Raw genomic sequence first — 15213 nt, forward strand, 5'->3', positions numbered from 1 at the left:
ATGTTGAGGTGAAGTGAAGATATGAATGAAGTGAAGTAAAAATATGCATGTAGTTGTGAAGTGAAGATATGCATGTTGAGGTGAAGTGAAGATATGCATGTGGAGGTGAAGTGAATATATGCATGTTGAGGTGAAGTGAATATATGCATGTTGATGTGAAGTGAAGATATGTATGTTGAGGTGAAGTGAAGATATGTATGTTGAGGTGAAGTGAATATATGCATGTTGAGGTGAATTGAATATATGCATGTTGAGGTGAAGTAAAAATATGCATGTTGAGGTGAAGTGAAGATATGAATGATGTGAAGTAAAAATATGCATGTTGAGGTGAAGTGAAGATATTAATGTTGAGGTGAAGTGAATATATGCATGTTGAGGTGAAGTGAAGATATGCATGAAGTGAAGTAAAATATGCATGTTGAGGTGAAGTGAAGATATTAATGTTGAGGTGAAGTGAAGATATGTATGTTGAGGTGAAGTTTAGATATGCATGTTGAGGTGAAGTGAATATGTGCATGTTGAGGTGAAGTGAATATATGCATGTTGAGGTATAGTAAAGATATGTATGTTGAGGTAAAGTGAATATATGCATGTTGAGGTGAAGTAAAGATATGTATGTTGAGGTGAAATGAAGATGTGTATATTAAGGTGAAGTGAAGATATGCATGATAAAGTGAAGTAAAAATATGCATGTTGAGGTGAAGTGAAGATATTAATATTGAGGTGAAGTGAAGATATGCATGAAGTGAAGTAAAATATGCTTGTTGAGGTGAAGTGAAGATATTAATGTTGAGGTGAAGTGAAGATATGCATGTTGAGGTGAAGTGAAGATATGCATGTTGAGGTGAAGTGAATATATGCATGTTGAGGTGTAGTAAAGATATGTATGTTGAGGTGAAATGAAGATGTGTATATTAAGGTGAAGTGAAGATATGCATGATAAAGTGAAGTAAAAATATGCATGTTGAGGTGAAGTGAAGATATGCATGAAGTGAAGTAAAACTATGCATGTTGAGGTGAAGTGAAGATATTAATATTGAGGTGAAGTGAATATATGCATGTTGAGGTGAAGTGAAGATATGCATGAAGTGAAGTAAGATATGCATGATGAGGTGAAGTGAAGATATTAATATTGAGGTGAAGTGATGCATGAAGTGAAGTAAAATATGCATGTTGAGGTGAAGTGAAGATATTAATGTTGAGGTGAAGTGAAGATATGCATGTTGAGGTGAAGTGAAGATATGCATGTTGAGGTGAAGTGAAGATATGCATGTTGAGGTGAAGTGACGATATGTATGCTGAGGTGAAATGAATATATGCATGTTGAGGTGAAGTGAATATATGCATGTTGAGGTGAAGTAAAGAAATGTATGTTGAGGTGAAATGAAGATGTGTTTATTAAGGTGAAGTGAAGATATGCATGATAAAGTGAAGTGAAGATATGCATGTTGAGGTGAAGTGAAGATATGCATGTTGAGGTGAAGTGACGATATGCATGTTGAGGTGAAGTGAAGATATGCATGTTGAGGTGAAGTGAAGATTTGCATGTTGAGGTGAAGTGAACATATGCATGTTGAGGTGAAGTGAAGATATGCATGTTGAGGTGTAGTGAAGATATGCATGTTGAGGTGAAGTGAAGATATGCATGTTGAGGTGAAGTGAAGATATGCATGTTGAGGTGAAGTGAAGATATGCATGTTGAGGTGACGTGAATATATGCATGATGAGGTGAAGTGAAGATATGCATGTTGAGGTGAAGTGAAGATATGCATGTTGAGGTGAAGTGAAGATTTGCATGTTGAGGTGAAGTGAACATATGCATGTTGAGGTGAAGCGAAGATATGCATGTTGAGGTGAAGTGAAGATATGCATGTTGATGTGAAGTGAAGATATGCATGTTGAGGTGAAGTGAAGATATGCATGTTGAGGTGAAGTGAAGATATGCATGTTGAGGTGACGTGAATATATGCATGTTGAGGTGAAGTGAAGATATGTATGTTGAGGTGAAGTGAACATATGCATGTTGAGGTGAAGTGAACATATGCATGTTGAGGTGAAGTAAAGATATGTATGTTGAGGTGAAGTAAAGATATGTATGTTGAGGTGAAATGAAGATATGTATGTTGAGGTGAAGTAAAGATATGTATGTTGAGGTGAAGTAAAGATATGTATGTTGAGGTGAAATGAAGATATGTATGTTGAGGTGAAGTAAAGATATGTATGTTGAGGTGAAGTGAAGATATGCATGTTGAGGTGAAGTGAACATAGGCATGTTGAGGTGAAGTGAAGATATGCATGTTGAGGTGAAGTGAAGATATGCATGTTGAGGTGAAGTGGAGATATGCATGTTGAGGTGAAGTGAAGATATGCATGTTGAGGTGACGTGAATATATGCATGTTGAGGTGAAGTGAACATATGCATGTTGAGGTGAAGTGAACATATGCATGTTGAGGTGAAGTGAACATATGCATGTTGAGGTGAAGTGAACATATGCATGTTGAGGTGAAGTAAAGATATGCATGTTGAGCTGAAGTAAAGATATGTATGTTGAGGTGAAGTAAAGATATGTATGTTGAGGTGAAATGAAGATATGTATGTTGAGGTGAAGTAAAGATATGTATGTTGAGGTGAAATGAAGATATGCATGTTGAGGTGAAGTAAAGATATGTATGTTGAGGTGAAATGAAGATGTGTATATTAAGGTGAAGTGAAGATATGCATGATAAAGTGAAGTGAAGATATGCATGTTGAGGTGAAGTGAAGATATGTATGTTGAGATGAAGTGAAGATATGCATGTTGAGGTGAAGTGAAGATTTGCATGTTGAGGTGAAGTGAACATATGCATGTTGAGGTGAAGTGAAGATATGCATGTTGAGGTGAAGTGAAGATATGCATGTTGAGGTGAAGTGAAGATATGCATGTTGAGGTGAAGTGAAGATATGCATGTTGAGGTGACGTGAATATATGCATGTTGAGGTGAAGTGAAGATATGTATGTTGAGGTGAAGTGAACATATGCATGTTGAGGTGAAGTGAACATATGCATGTTGAGGTGAAGTAAAGATATGCATGTTGAGGTGAAGTAAAGATATGTATGTTGAGGTGAAGTAAAGATATGTATGTTGAGGTGAAATGAAGATATGTTTGTTGAGGTGAAATGAAGATATGTATGTTAAGGTGAAGTGAAGAAATGCATGTTGTTGTGAATTGAAGATATGCATGTTGAGGTGAAGTGAAGATATGCATGAAGTGAAGTAAAAATATGCATGTTGAGGTGAAGTGAAGATATTAATGTTGAGGTGAATTGAAGATATGCATGATGAGGTGAAGTGAAGATATGCATGAAGTAAAAATATGCATGTTGAGGTGAAGTGAAGATATGCATGTTGAGGTGAAGTGAAGACATGCATGTCGAAGTGAAGTAAAAATATACATGTTGAGGTGAAGTGAAGATATGCATGAAGTGAAGTAAAAATATGCATGTTGAGGTGAAGATATGCATGTTGAGGTGAGGTGAAGATATGCATGTTGAGGTGAAGTGAAGATATGCATGTTGAGGTGAAGTGAAGATATGCATGTTGAAGTGAAGTGAAAATATGCATGTTGAGGTGAAGCGAAGATATGCATGTTGAAGTGAAATAAAAATATGCATGTTTAGGTGAAGTGAAGATATGCATGTTAAAGGTAAAGTGAAGATATGCATATTGTTGTGAAATTTATATGCATGTTGAGGTGAAGTGAAGATATGTATGATAAGGTAAAGTGAACATATATGCATGTCGAGGTGAAGTGAACATATGCATTTTGAAGTGAAGTGAAAATTTGTATGTTGATACAGTTTTATTAATGGCTTTGCATTTTGGTAGAAGTATTTTATATTGGTTTGTGCTGAGTGGAGCAGCAGTAGAAGCACTCTGGTGTGGAATATTAATGTAACCATTGTATAGGGTATAATGAATGGTTAGTGGAAACCAGTAAGAATATAATTGCAATAGTCAATGCAGGAGATTTATACAGTAAATGGGAATTAAAGTCTTTGCAGTGTTTTATGTGCAATGCATACACACTCTGGAGATTTTTCTTAGATGTATGTAACAGGATCTTAAGGCAGATTGTACGTATATGGGCAACAAAAGAGAGTACTGAATTAAGGATGACTCTTAGCCAGTGAGCTTGAGGGGTAAAGTCAACAGAAATGAAGATGGAGACTACCTAGCTTCTGCTGGCTGGTGAAAACACTGAGTTTAAGGTGGTGGGAGGACATCTTACATTAACTGACAAAAAGACATTCAGTACTGTGGGTCAACACAAATGGTGAAAAGCTCGAAGAGGATACATAAATAAATCTTCCATATGCATAAAGGTAATATTGAAACATGAAAACTATTAATGGGGTCATTATTCTCACCCAAAAAATTACATATGAGTTATAATCTCAATATTAAAATAAAAAGGCTTCATAGATATTAAAATATCATTCACTCCTTGGACAGGGTTGTCTCTGTCAGTGAGTTTACTTTCACCTAAAAAATTGACTGGATACTTTAAAAAAAAAAAATAGCATGTGTTTCTATCTGATCTTCATCATTTTGGGCATCAAAACAAAGGGAACTGACAAGTCTATTGTACCATAATGGATCTAGTTCATTAAGAAAATGAATGTAAGAATGCAGAAATTCCGCTGTATGCTCTTCACTGTTGTTTCTGGCAATATATACTGGTGCAGTGAGTAGCATCACTGCCTTAGAGCACTGAGGTCTTAGGTTTGAATCCTACCAGGGCCCTTACTGTGTGGTATTTGTATGCGTATGTTCTCTCCGTATTTGTATGGGTTTCCTCTGTGTACATGTGGAAGGGAATATAGATTTAGCCATAAGGGCAGGGACTTATGTGAATGGCCAAATATTCTCTGTAAAGTGCTGAGGATTACATGTGTGCTGTATAAATCACTAATAATAATAATAATAATAATAATAATATATCAAGTTAATGATTATTTGCTACATTTCATAACTAGTAAATAAAAAGACACCCCACAGTTCTCCCTGCTCACACCTCATCATAAAAAAAAAATCTTACTCTGACTATGATGCCCATCCGCTTGCTCTCAGAGGTAAAAGGAAAGATCTGGAGAATAAAGAACGTCAAAACCTGTCCACTTGGGGTTTTAAGCTGCATTGAAGTCAAATCTCGATTAACAAGTGTGAGGCCAACGCTTTCTGTCCACTGCACAAGAGCCACCTGAATAGAAAAATAAACAAAATTGCATGTGTCATTTATACTTATAGTAATGGTGTAAACTTTTATGCCTTATTTTAGAACATTACATTTTATTGATTCTTTTTTTATTTAAATTGTGTATTTTTATAGAAAAGTTTTAAATACACGCATACAAAACATAAACAGTAAATTATAAGAAACATATTAAAGATAACTCAAGCAATAGCAATAGAGAGATCCAATGCATAAAGAACAATGACCGGAAAAATGTCAAGAAGACACATTACCGTTACTGGATAAACAGACAAGAATATGTACAAAATAGTGCAAAGAATAACATAAATAGTAGTAAAACAAAATTAATTGATTGAGCAAACGCAGGCACCCACAAAACACATATACCCTTTAGTGAGCGGAGGGCTCCTGCTTTAGAGCATATTCAGAGGCTTTAATGAACAGTTCCTCTTACTGTACACAAATCGTTAATGAGTGACTGTAGAGTTAACCAGACCAAGCCAGAAGCCATCCACTGTCTAGCTCTGGCCAAAACCGGAAGGTTATTACCATACGATTGCAGGTATTGGTTCGATACAACCTTAATTTGGAGTCCAAATATATACGTCCTAGGATCCAGCAGATGGGTATGAATCCAAGTTCTACTGGACTTGGACAAAACAAATATAAAGATATTGGAATTCATATCTGCTGCTTGGAATTTAGGAATTCTAGATAACAAAATATACCAACGTTAGATTACCATGCCTAACACATACTAAAACACGTGTAAAGGTTAACAACTTCTACTGCCCCATTGTTAATGGCATTCTAATCATCATCAATAAACTGTTCAGCTGTGCTTCTCACAGTGACTGCAGTAACATAACCTTGCAGAACATGTCTGTGTGTATCAAAAAATCTCATGCAGCTGCTATAGTTTCCTTTTGTGTTTTCAATATTATTAACTCTCTGGATAATAGGCTAACAAATGATAGATCCTGTTACTTATAGTTCCAAACTTGTGAAATGGCTTACTTATGTACTTTTAGTAATATCTTTATTTGCTTTTCTAGCCCTAAAGGAGAAATACATTTGTGATTCTTTTCCAATACAGATCCTTTCTAGTGCTATAGATTTTCTTATAACAAGAACCAGACACTGTAAACAATACCCAATACTATGTTGATAAAATATAGATCTTGTAATTAGTTATGTATTTGTAATGTGGCTTTAAAATTAATAAAACCAGTCTAGACTGCTACCAAACAAATAAAAGCAATGTTTTTTAGGTCACATCAGTCGATAAAATTGATGAAAGGATTGATTACAAACAGCACAATATATTAAAAAGAGTCAATTTCACTAAAAGTAAAATAATTAAACTGATGGGAGGACAAACAAAACTTAAAGTGACAAAGTACATCCAGAATTATCTATTCTTATGCTTGCTTCTAACAAAAATAAATGTAATAATTATTACATCATTGATTCCCATCTATACATGTAGTAAATTATTGAGACCAAATATTTTAATTTTGCATGACATTCATCATCACTCTTATTTCTTTAAGACAGGACAGGAAAGTATGATTCATATCTGACATTTTATTTGATATGTCAAACTATTTTTTATTTTAGAATAAATAAATGCATTTGGATTTTTAAAGCAATTTCCCCCCAAATTTAATTTTTTTCAAATTTCTTTTTATTTCAGCGTCTTATTCTTTCTAATGTTAGGCATACACTATAAAATTATCTGGCCGATCCGCCAGATATCGGCATATCGACCAGATAATTGCACAGTGTGTTCGTGCAACCAATTTGAAAATATCAATCGGTCGGGCATGCTGGATCGTCCAGAATGTCCATTCAATCCAATATTTTCAAAGTGAAAGACGGCCGCATCGGACAGTGTATGCTCGATGCGGGAAATGTCTCCTCCCCTGGTATTGGGGCCAATACACTGTGAGAGATCTTACAGTGTATGTCCATGCTGGGTGTCAGGCTGCCTGAAAAACGTCTTTCGGTGTGACTGGCAATTATCTGGCAGTGTATGCCCAGCATTAGATATCTGCCCAACATTGCATTGTTACAATTAGTTCTACAGACATATATGTTACAAACATTAGATTGCATTGTTAGAAACCAGGTATAGCCCCATATTCGGATGTTAATCCTTAATTTCTAAACATGTCCAGTTAATAACATTTACCACATAAATAAATAAATGTGACTTCCATACGATGCACTTGCTACTTGCTACTTGCTAGGGACTTAACCCAATTTATATATATATATATATATATATATATATATATATATATATATTTGCTAGGGACTTCTCCCAATTTATATATATATTTTTAATTAACCTTTTGTGATCATAGCTTTCTCACGCACCCATGTGCAAGCTCATTTATAATAACCCATTTATAATAATAAGTGGGGTCCCGTGATGTGGGCTGCAGGCTTAAATGCATTAATCAATCCATGAACCAAAAACACATTATTTCTATATTATTGTGAGTGATTTAACAATGGTGAGTGCTGAGTTTTCTGTTTTTATTTATTTAAGCAATGTGGTCACAGGCCACTTGCACCCCAGTCCTGGGAATGGCGAGTGCAGGTCTGCACCCCAAATCTGGGAGTGGCGACTGCAGTGGATTTCTGACTTTTGACGTTTCGGGGACTGCTACCCCCTCATCTGGACAGACAGGTCTGTCCTGATGACTGGGTAGCAGTCCCCGAAACGTTGATGCAATAAAGACACATCTTATTTTATCATCTCAAGACTTGGAGTGTCGCCTATTTGCTTGATCTATTTGGAGGGTTTCCTTGCCCATTTGGAGGGAACCCAAGCGGTTTTACCAAAGGCGTACAGCAGCCTCAGAGTGCCGGATACTGCATGATTCATATTACTGTATATTTGTAGCTTCTGGGAAATGGCAGGGAAACAGCCTTGAACGCACTTTATGAATGTAGTCTTAAATAGAATTTGTAAAGGATGTGATGGAATTTACAGGACTATATATTAATGACCCAGGAGAGGTAGTAAATTTTATTTTACAGTGGCCTCCATATTAGGCTCATACAGTGTATTCAAGCCATCCTGTAACAGGGTCCCATGTGTAATCAAGTTTAGGATTAGGAGGAACAATTTATTCTGAATATAAATAAACATTTGCATTTATAACATTGTCTTCCATGTCAATAGAATTGCAGATTTGGTAACAAAATACCATATGGAAGCCCGAAAGTTTCTGTTTACATCATGTAATATGATAGATGAAGCCCTGAACACCAGGTGCTATTTGTTTCCACTATAAATACCTTATAGCTGAAAAGCTTTGAACATTATAGCATACACTATGTATGTTTGAACATTATAACATACACAATTTTAATGTAGGTGATCATTTACATCAACATAATTATCACAGTTCATACCACCAATGCTGATCATACTTGGCTATCAACCTAAGGTCAACATATTTTTAGTATAATTCACATAGTTCTATATTAATTCTGCATACTTACTGTACAGTATTAAGACTGAGCATGTTGCAGGTTATATCTAGACTGTATATATTAATATAGCTACAGTCCAGGCACCACTCCCACCAGCATGTCTCACCTGGTGACAGAAACAGCCCTTGCAGTATGACTTTGTTGGGGCTCATCATGACCACACCTAGGTACTCTGTGAGAAACCAAAGACGTGACTGATACAGTTCAATGTCTATAGTGGGCTGCACCATGCCTTATTAAAATGCACCTTATCAAGTCACTGCGAACCAAACCCATTAATGAGGTCTTTGTACCTGTTTCATAGTGAATTGATATATAGGCTTGAATATTGAAGCGCACAGAATGATTCCCACGCTGTGTGTACACTTAATCATAAGGTTACAACTCTCATTTATTTATATGGTGCCATAGAGATTCTGCCGTAAATTACAGTTGGAAATGTTAACATTTATTATTTAACATTATTATAATAATTATATGATGTTTACATAATTGTTTACATTATGTTAACATTAGCCCATTTCTGAATGTACTCAAATAACATACAAATAAACGTGTTCTTTGCACTTAATGTCCCCAAATAGCTGCATGTTCAACCTTTCAACATTTACTGCTTGTTATTCTCAGAAGAAAGCCCTTCATTCACAGCCACCATTCTTTGCAGACCTCTAAACAGCAGCAGTGTTATTTTTTTGACTTGCACATTTCAAATACCACCTACTAACCTGAACGTTGGCTGCTGTTCCGACATTATATGGTGGCAGCAACCCTATATATAATCTATTACAAAATGTCACTTTGAGCTGTTCTAAAAACAAGTGATTTAATCACATGCTATGTAAAAGCTATTCTACAAAAGTAGTCCTAAGGTGTAAAAAGGCTGTAGCTCACAATATTTTTGACCAAAACGATGGGAGTTCCAATTCTCTTTGAAATTCTGGCACACTTGTTAGCTTAAAATGACAATTAAAACAAAGCAGTAAATCAAACAGCATGAGCTTTTTAATTTTCATTAGCAGCAAGACATTAGTAAAATGATGTAGGACAATTACTCACGAAAAAACTACTGCAGGTTTTAATGCAGTGACCTTTGGCTTTCCAGCAATGTATCGGATTCCTAGATATAACTTTTAACTACCTCATTCTTTCATATAGATTGTAGTTGCCAATACAGATAGATAACAATTGAATTACCAAGTCCTAAATTAACTAACCATTGAAACGATTTCAAGAAGATGAATGCGATTTATTTTCTACTTACTGATACGGGACAGTTTGCAACTGTTGCATTTGCAGGAATTTTGTATAAATTGATTATTTAACATAAGTACTGGAAACATTTGAGCTGTAATACACTCCTGTTATGAAAGTTGGGCACCCACTGGCATATGCACAAAGCAAATTCAAGTCAAACTGTATGTGAAATTCAGCTGTGTTTTACATGTAGTTTAATGCAGTTTCACTCTCTTTCAGGTGGTCAAAGGAGATTGGCCACAATGCATTTAATGTAGCAGTCACCATTCAGAAAACACAAAGACCTCAAACGGAGTAACCATTGTGAGTGCATATGGGGTCATTGGAACCAATGGGGTCCATGTTTATACCAACTCTTGTGAATTTTACTAGTGTTTGATAATCTGGTACAATGCACGATTTTGGAGCAAGACCATAACCAGGGGTGTATCTTGGTGTCCGAGCGCCCCTAGCAAAGTAACAGACTGCCCCCTCCCCCCCATTTTAAATAGGGAAATGGAACAGCTGTTGAACTCAGTAACACATTTATAAATGGTCACTGACATGTTTCTGCAAGCAGTTCCAGGTCTACAGACCTGTCCTCTGATTTATAACCGGAGACGTTCCTCCCCCAAATCAGACGCCTCCTGGTGGCTCCATCTCCTCTAGGTTGAAAGAGCAGGGAAAAGAGGCTGAGTCGCCTGTCCTCTCTATGCCCCTTGCAAGACTGAAACTGCCCCAACGTCTTCGGGAGCTACGGCCATCCTTTAACATACATTCTCAGGTACGTTGCTGCTCTCCCTCCTTTTTACTTCACCTCAGATCCCCACCTCCTCTGGCCACACTTTATTTTATTGCCGGCTCTTGCACTGAGCCGCTCATCAGACATATAAGGGATATAGGGGCAGGCTCCTCCATCCTTCTCGTTGATTGATGTGGATTATGTCAGTCTGACACGGCAGCTGAATAACAGCAGAACCGCTGTACTGACAAGTCACCACAGGCAAGTCTCTCCTCCGATTCTGGAGCTCTGCTGCCTTCCTTTATGTGGCGCTGCACAAGGAATTGCCCTTATCCCTTGGCTGCTACCCTCTCTGTGGTGACTCTGGCTAGTGCCCCCCCAGTCAGTATCAGGTAAGTCAGTTTAGAGCCTTGTAGTAGAGTAATAAACATATGTCCTCACTCATCTTTGCTGCAGTTGTGTCAAACAGTCCCTCTTGGAGCGCTTGGTCCCGTGAGACTCTAGTGAGACTCTAGTGACAAACGTTCTGTGTACAGTCTCAGTCAGACTGTGTGTCACATATCAATTAATCACTGCAGTCTCCTGGTGCGATCTAGTCGCATTGCGTTTTAGATGTAATTTCGGTAAAAAAAAACTACCAAAACTAACAGAGTTGCAAACGGGACCTCAAGCCAGGCATATAGCGCTGCATGCAGTATTGAGGCTAGCTGAGTATACAGATGTGTCCTCATACATCTAGCCTCCTTGTGCGTTAAACAGCCCTTCTAATCGCGCCATGCCGTGGCGTGACTCAGTAGCGCTGAGCGTCTTTTTGTGCAACTTTTTACATTTAAATGTGTCTTATGTACACAGTGATGCGAATAGCTAGCACAAGCAGCTTCTGCTGACTACAAATGAAATGCAGCATGCCTATGTCTGCGGGAGTATCTGCATGTGAAATGCTACTTTATTGTGTTAAAGCCGCTGACACTGTAACGTAGCATTTCACATGCAGATACACTCGCAGATTCACACAGAACATAGGCATGCTGCATATCATTATTAATCAGCAGAAGCTGCTTGTGCTAGCTATTCGCATCACTCTGTGAATATGACGCATTTAAATGTAAAACGTTGCACGAAAGACGCTCAGCGCTACCAAGGCACACGGAGCTCCTGCATTATGTGTGGCGCGACTTGTAGCGCATGGAAGATAGATGTATGTGAACACATCTGTACTACCAGTACCCAGTACGGTGAACATCTAAAATACAAATCCTTATATCCTTGTTGTCTTTTATGAAATTTGAGGGGATTATTAGGTAATTTTTAATTAATGTTATTTCACAATAGCACAAAAAGATGAAAACATTTTGCTACTAAAAAATAAAGTATAACTGTGCCCAATGTCTATGCTGCACCAGTCATGTGCCTGCATGGCAAATACAGCTCTGGTGATCGTCATGACCTAATGTGATGTAAACACATGGCTCTCATGTCATAAAATGCTTAGTCATTGAGGGTGGTGACTAAACCAACTAGGGTTATAAGTAAGTGTACCTTTCTCTTTTTCCATCAAATGCATTTTGAAGTGTAGCCTATACATTTTAAGGGTTGGGGTTAGGATGCCTTCGGTCGGGATCCCGGTGGTCAGAATCCCTGCGCCGGCATCCCGATAGGGTTAGGATACCAACACCTGTCGGGTAAGTATCCTAACCCTACCCCGCCCCTCAACTGCATCCCATTATTCATTCACGTACACTCATTATAACAAGAATGGACAAAAATGTAGAATCTGTTTTCAAAACTGTGCATTAAAGAGAAGAAAACAATGCGACAACGCTCATTGCTACTGCTTTGAAGCAGCACTCCCAGGTAGGGAAAAACAACCTTATCCTGGGTGCTATCCAATGCCCCGTGCAGCAGCCTTTACCATGGTTCAGCGGCTTGTCTTATAATCCCAGCTGAAAACCTGCACATGAGCAGGAGGACCAATCACAAGTCACGATCACTGAACTTATTAAAGTTCATGGGCTGAAACACTGTGCTGAAAGTTAAAAGTCAACAACCTGTAGACTGCCCCAATAAAACTTAGAGAAACAGCACTATATTACAATATGTAACATAAATAATACTGACAGATAAAAACAAATTTGAGCAGCTAGAGCTCAGGATTGATAAGGAAACAAAGTTCAGTAAATTTTAGTAGTCTATTACCAAACTAACAAATTGGTCTGATACTCCCAGGCAGGAAGCGTGAGCTTCCTGTGCTTATTTTGAGTGACGTGTGTAACCTTTGAAACTTGCATCCATCAATCTGGACTATAATTATTCCTGCATTTTCTTTTAAATGCTATGGTTAGCACTGTCTTAAGAGGTTCCAAACAAACACCCTACTTCCAGGATATATATGTATCAATTTAAAAAAAGGGAAAAAAAAGTCCTTAAGAAGAAAAATAAATACAAAATCCAACATGTACTGGAAGTAAAAAATTTTACATTTGTAAATAAAGTATTTAATGCATTAATGAATAACTGAAATCCCTTTAATATTCCTCAGTATTATGTCACTCTATTTCCCATTACACACTGAAACAGCGGTTCTGTTCTAGTCTCTCTATAGCTATCCAACACACATAATAAAATACACACTGCAGTTTGCAGTATGCAGGGAATGTAAAATCATCTTTATCACATGCAAAAAAGGGACCATTCTCACTACAAATGACAATTTAATGACAGAAACATTCAGCTGTCATTGTTTTAATTACAAGCATCGACTATTAAAATATAATACAATTATGACTTTAAAAATACTGCCTGAGCATTTGTTAAGACTGTCAGTCAATATCTCAGACAACATATAGAGCAGTTATTCTTCATAGGGCATGAAAGGTCAGGCAAATGATGGTTTTATGCTACTGACAATGATTTTTTCTTTGCATTGACAAAACAACAACAATTAGTCTTACTTCAGTGAACCTACACAAAAATGAATTAAACAAAACAGCATACCTCATACATTAAAAACCACCAACAGCAGCTAGTTTCATTAAAATGTTCTGCAAAACAAATGCATACTGTAAGTCATTCTGCTAAGAGAACCTTTGATTTCTGTTTATTTGCTTACAAAATATTAATAATAAAATTGAATAGAATAATGCCACCAGTGGCCAACTTAATCGTCCTTACCAGGTAACATCCCTTGAATGCCATGTCTCCGATTTGGAACTACCTTTAATAAAGTAATTCTAACTAAAAGATACACTTCCATTCCAAGCTTGCGTTCACAGTCTGCCCTGACAAGAACAGCAACAATTATGGGCCTGATTCTGAGTCGGACACAAGTGGATATGTGGATGGATGTTCTGGATAACAGTGTATTGCTCATGTGCCAGAGGTAGGAATCTGCAAATGTGCATGCCCCAGATCGATCACAGGCAGAAGAATGGAGATCACTACGATGTGATCTATTGATGGACCACACTTTCCGTCTCTGGGCAGTGACCATGCGAATGCACGAAACTTCTCCGTCTCATAGGAGTGTCATGGGTGTGAGTGCCAACTTCCGTGCTTGAACGTGGTGTGCAGACTGAGATGGGAAGCCTGTATCAGATGGATATTTTGTACCCAGGTGCAAGTTCCAATATAAATAATGACAGCTTTGGGCAAGATGGGCTTCCTCATGCAGACGCACAGAATTTCAGCCTATACAGGCGGATTCTCGCTTTAGCATAAAGAAGTAGGCAGGCTGCTACGGCTGCACAGAAAAGTGGCCGCGGATAAGTCTGACTCAGAATCGGTCTAAATTTTACTCAAGTTAATTGTTACAAAATAATTAAACATAGGGTCTCATTTATCAACAAGTTTTATCATTCACATAATAAAACTCTGCGTATGATAATTGAGCTCCAGCCAATCAGCTCCAAATTGTCATCGGTTTGAAAAATGACATTTGGTAGCCGATTGGCTGGAGCACCATTTATCATACACAATGAATATTATAAATCGTTGTGAATTTAAAAACTTGTTGATAAATGAGGCCCAGTGTGCTTCCTCTTTATGGGTTCTATGGGCACGATTCTATTCTATGCGATTCTATGCGATGCTATTCAATTGTGCGCGGTGTTTAGTCGGAGAATGCCCGTTCTCGCGACTAAACACCCTGTTTAAGGCGCGATAACGGGCATTCCCCGACCTAACTTCCCGGCGCGATGGGCAGAAAACAGCCTCGCGCTGGGACTTTTGTCGGATTTCTGCTCTCTTCCCCGGGGGGATGCGAGAAGAAATCCTAGTCGGACTTGGCAGCGTGGTGTATTGAATAGCTCCGGGAGCTCACTCCCGGAACTATTCACATCGCATAGAATAGAATCGTGCCCTATGTACTAAGCTTGCAGAGAGATAAAGTGGATAGAGATAAAATACCAACCAATCAGCTCCTGTCACTTTACATGCAATGTTTGAAAAATGACAGTTAGGAGCTGATTGGTCAGTACTTTATTTCCATTCACTT

At 37.6% G+C, this 15213-nt stretch overlaps 1 protein-coding gene across 4 annotated transcripts in view; it reads right to left on the reverse strand.

Moving 5' to 3' along the window:
* ATP9B (ATPase phospholipid transporting 9B) overlaps positions 1-15213 on the reverse strand; it is a 434681-nt gene that overhangs the window by 58972 nt on the left and 360496 nt on the right. For all 4 annotated transcript variants that reach the window (XM_088475905.1, XM_088475902.1, XM_088475901.1 and 1 more), the window contains exon 16: positions 5081-5242. In XM_088475905.1, coding sequence (XP_088332031.1) covers positions 5081-5242 — 162 coding nt within the window. The remainder of the gene's footprint in view (positions 1-5080; positions 5243-15213) is intronic.

Source organism: Taudactylus pleione, unplaced genomic scaffold (genome assembly GCF_031769625.1).
Source record: "Taudactylus pleione unplaced genomic scaffold, aTauple2 ptg000179l, whole genome shotgun sequence".
NCBI classification, from domain to species: domain Eukaryota; kingdom Metazoa; phylum Chordata; class Amphibia; order Anura; family Myobatrachidae; genus Taudactylus; species Taudactylus pleione.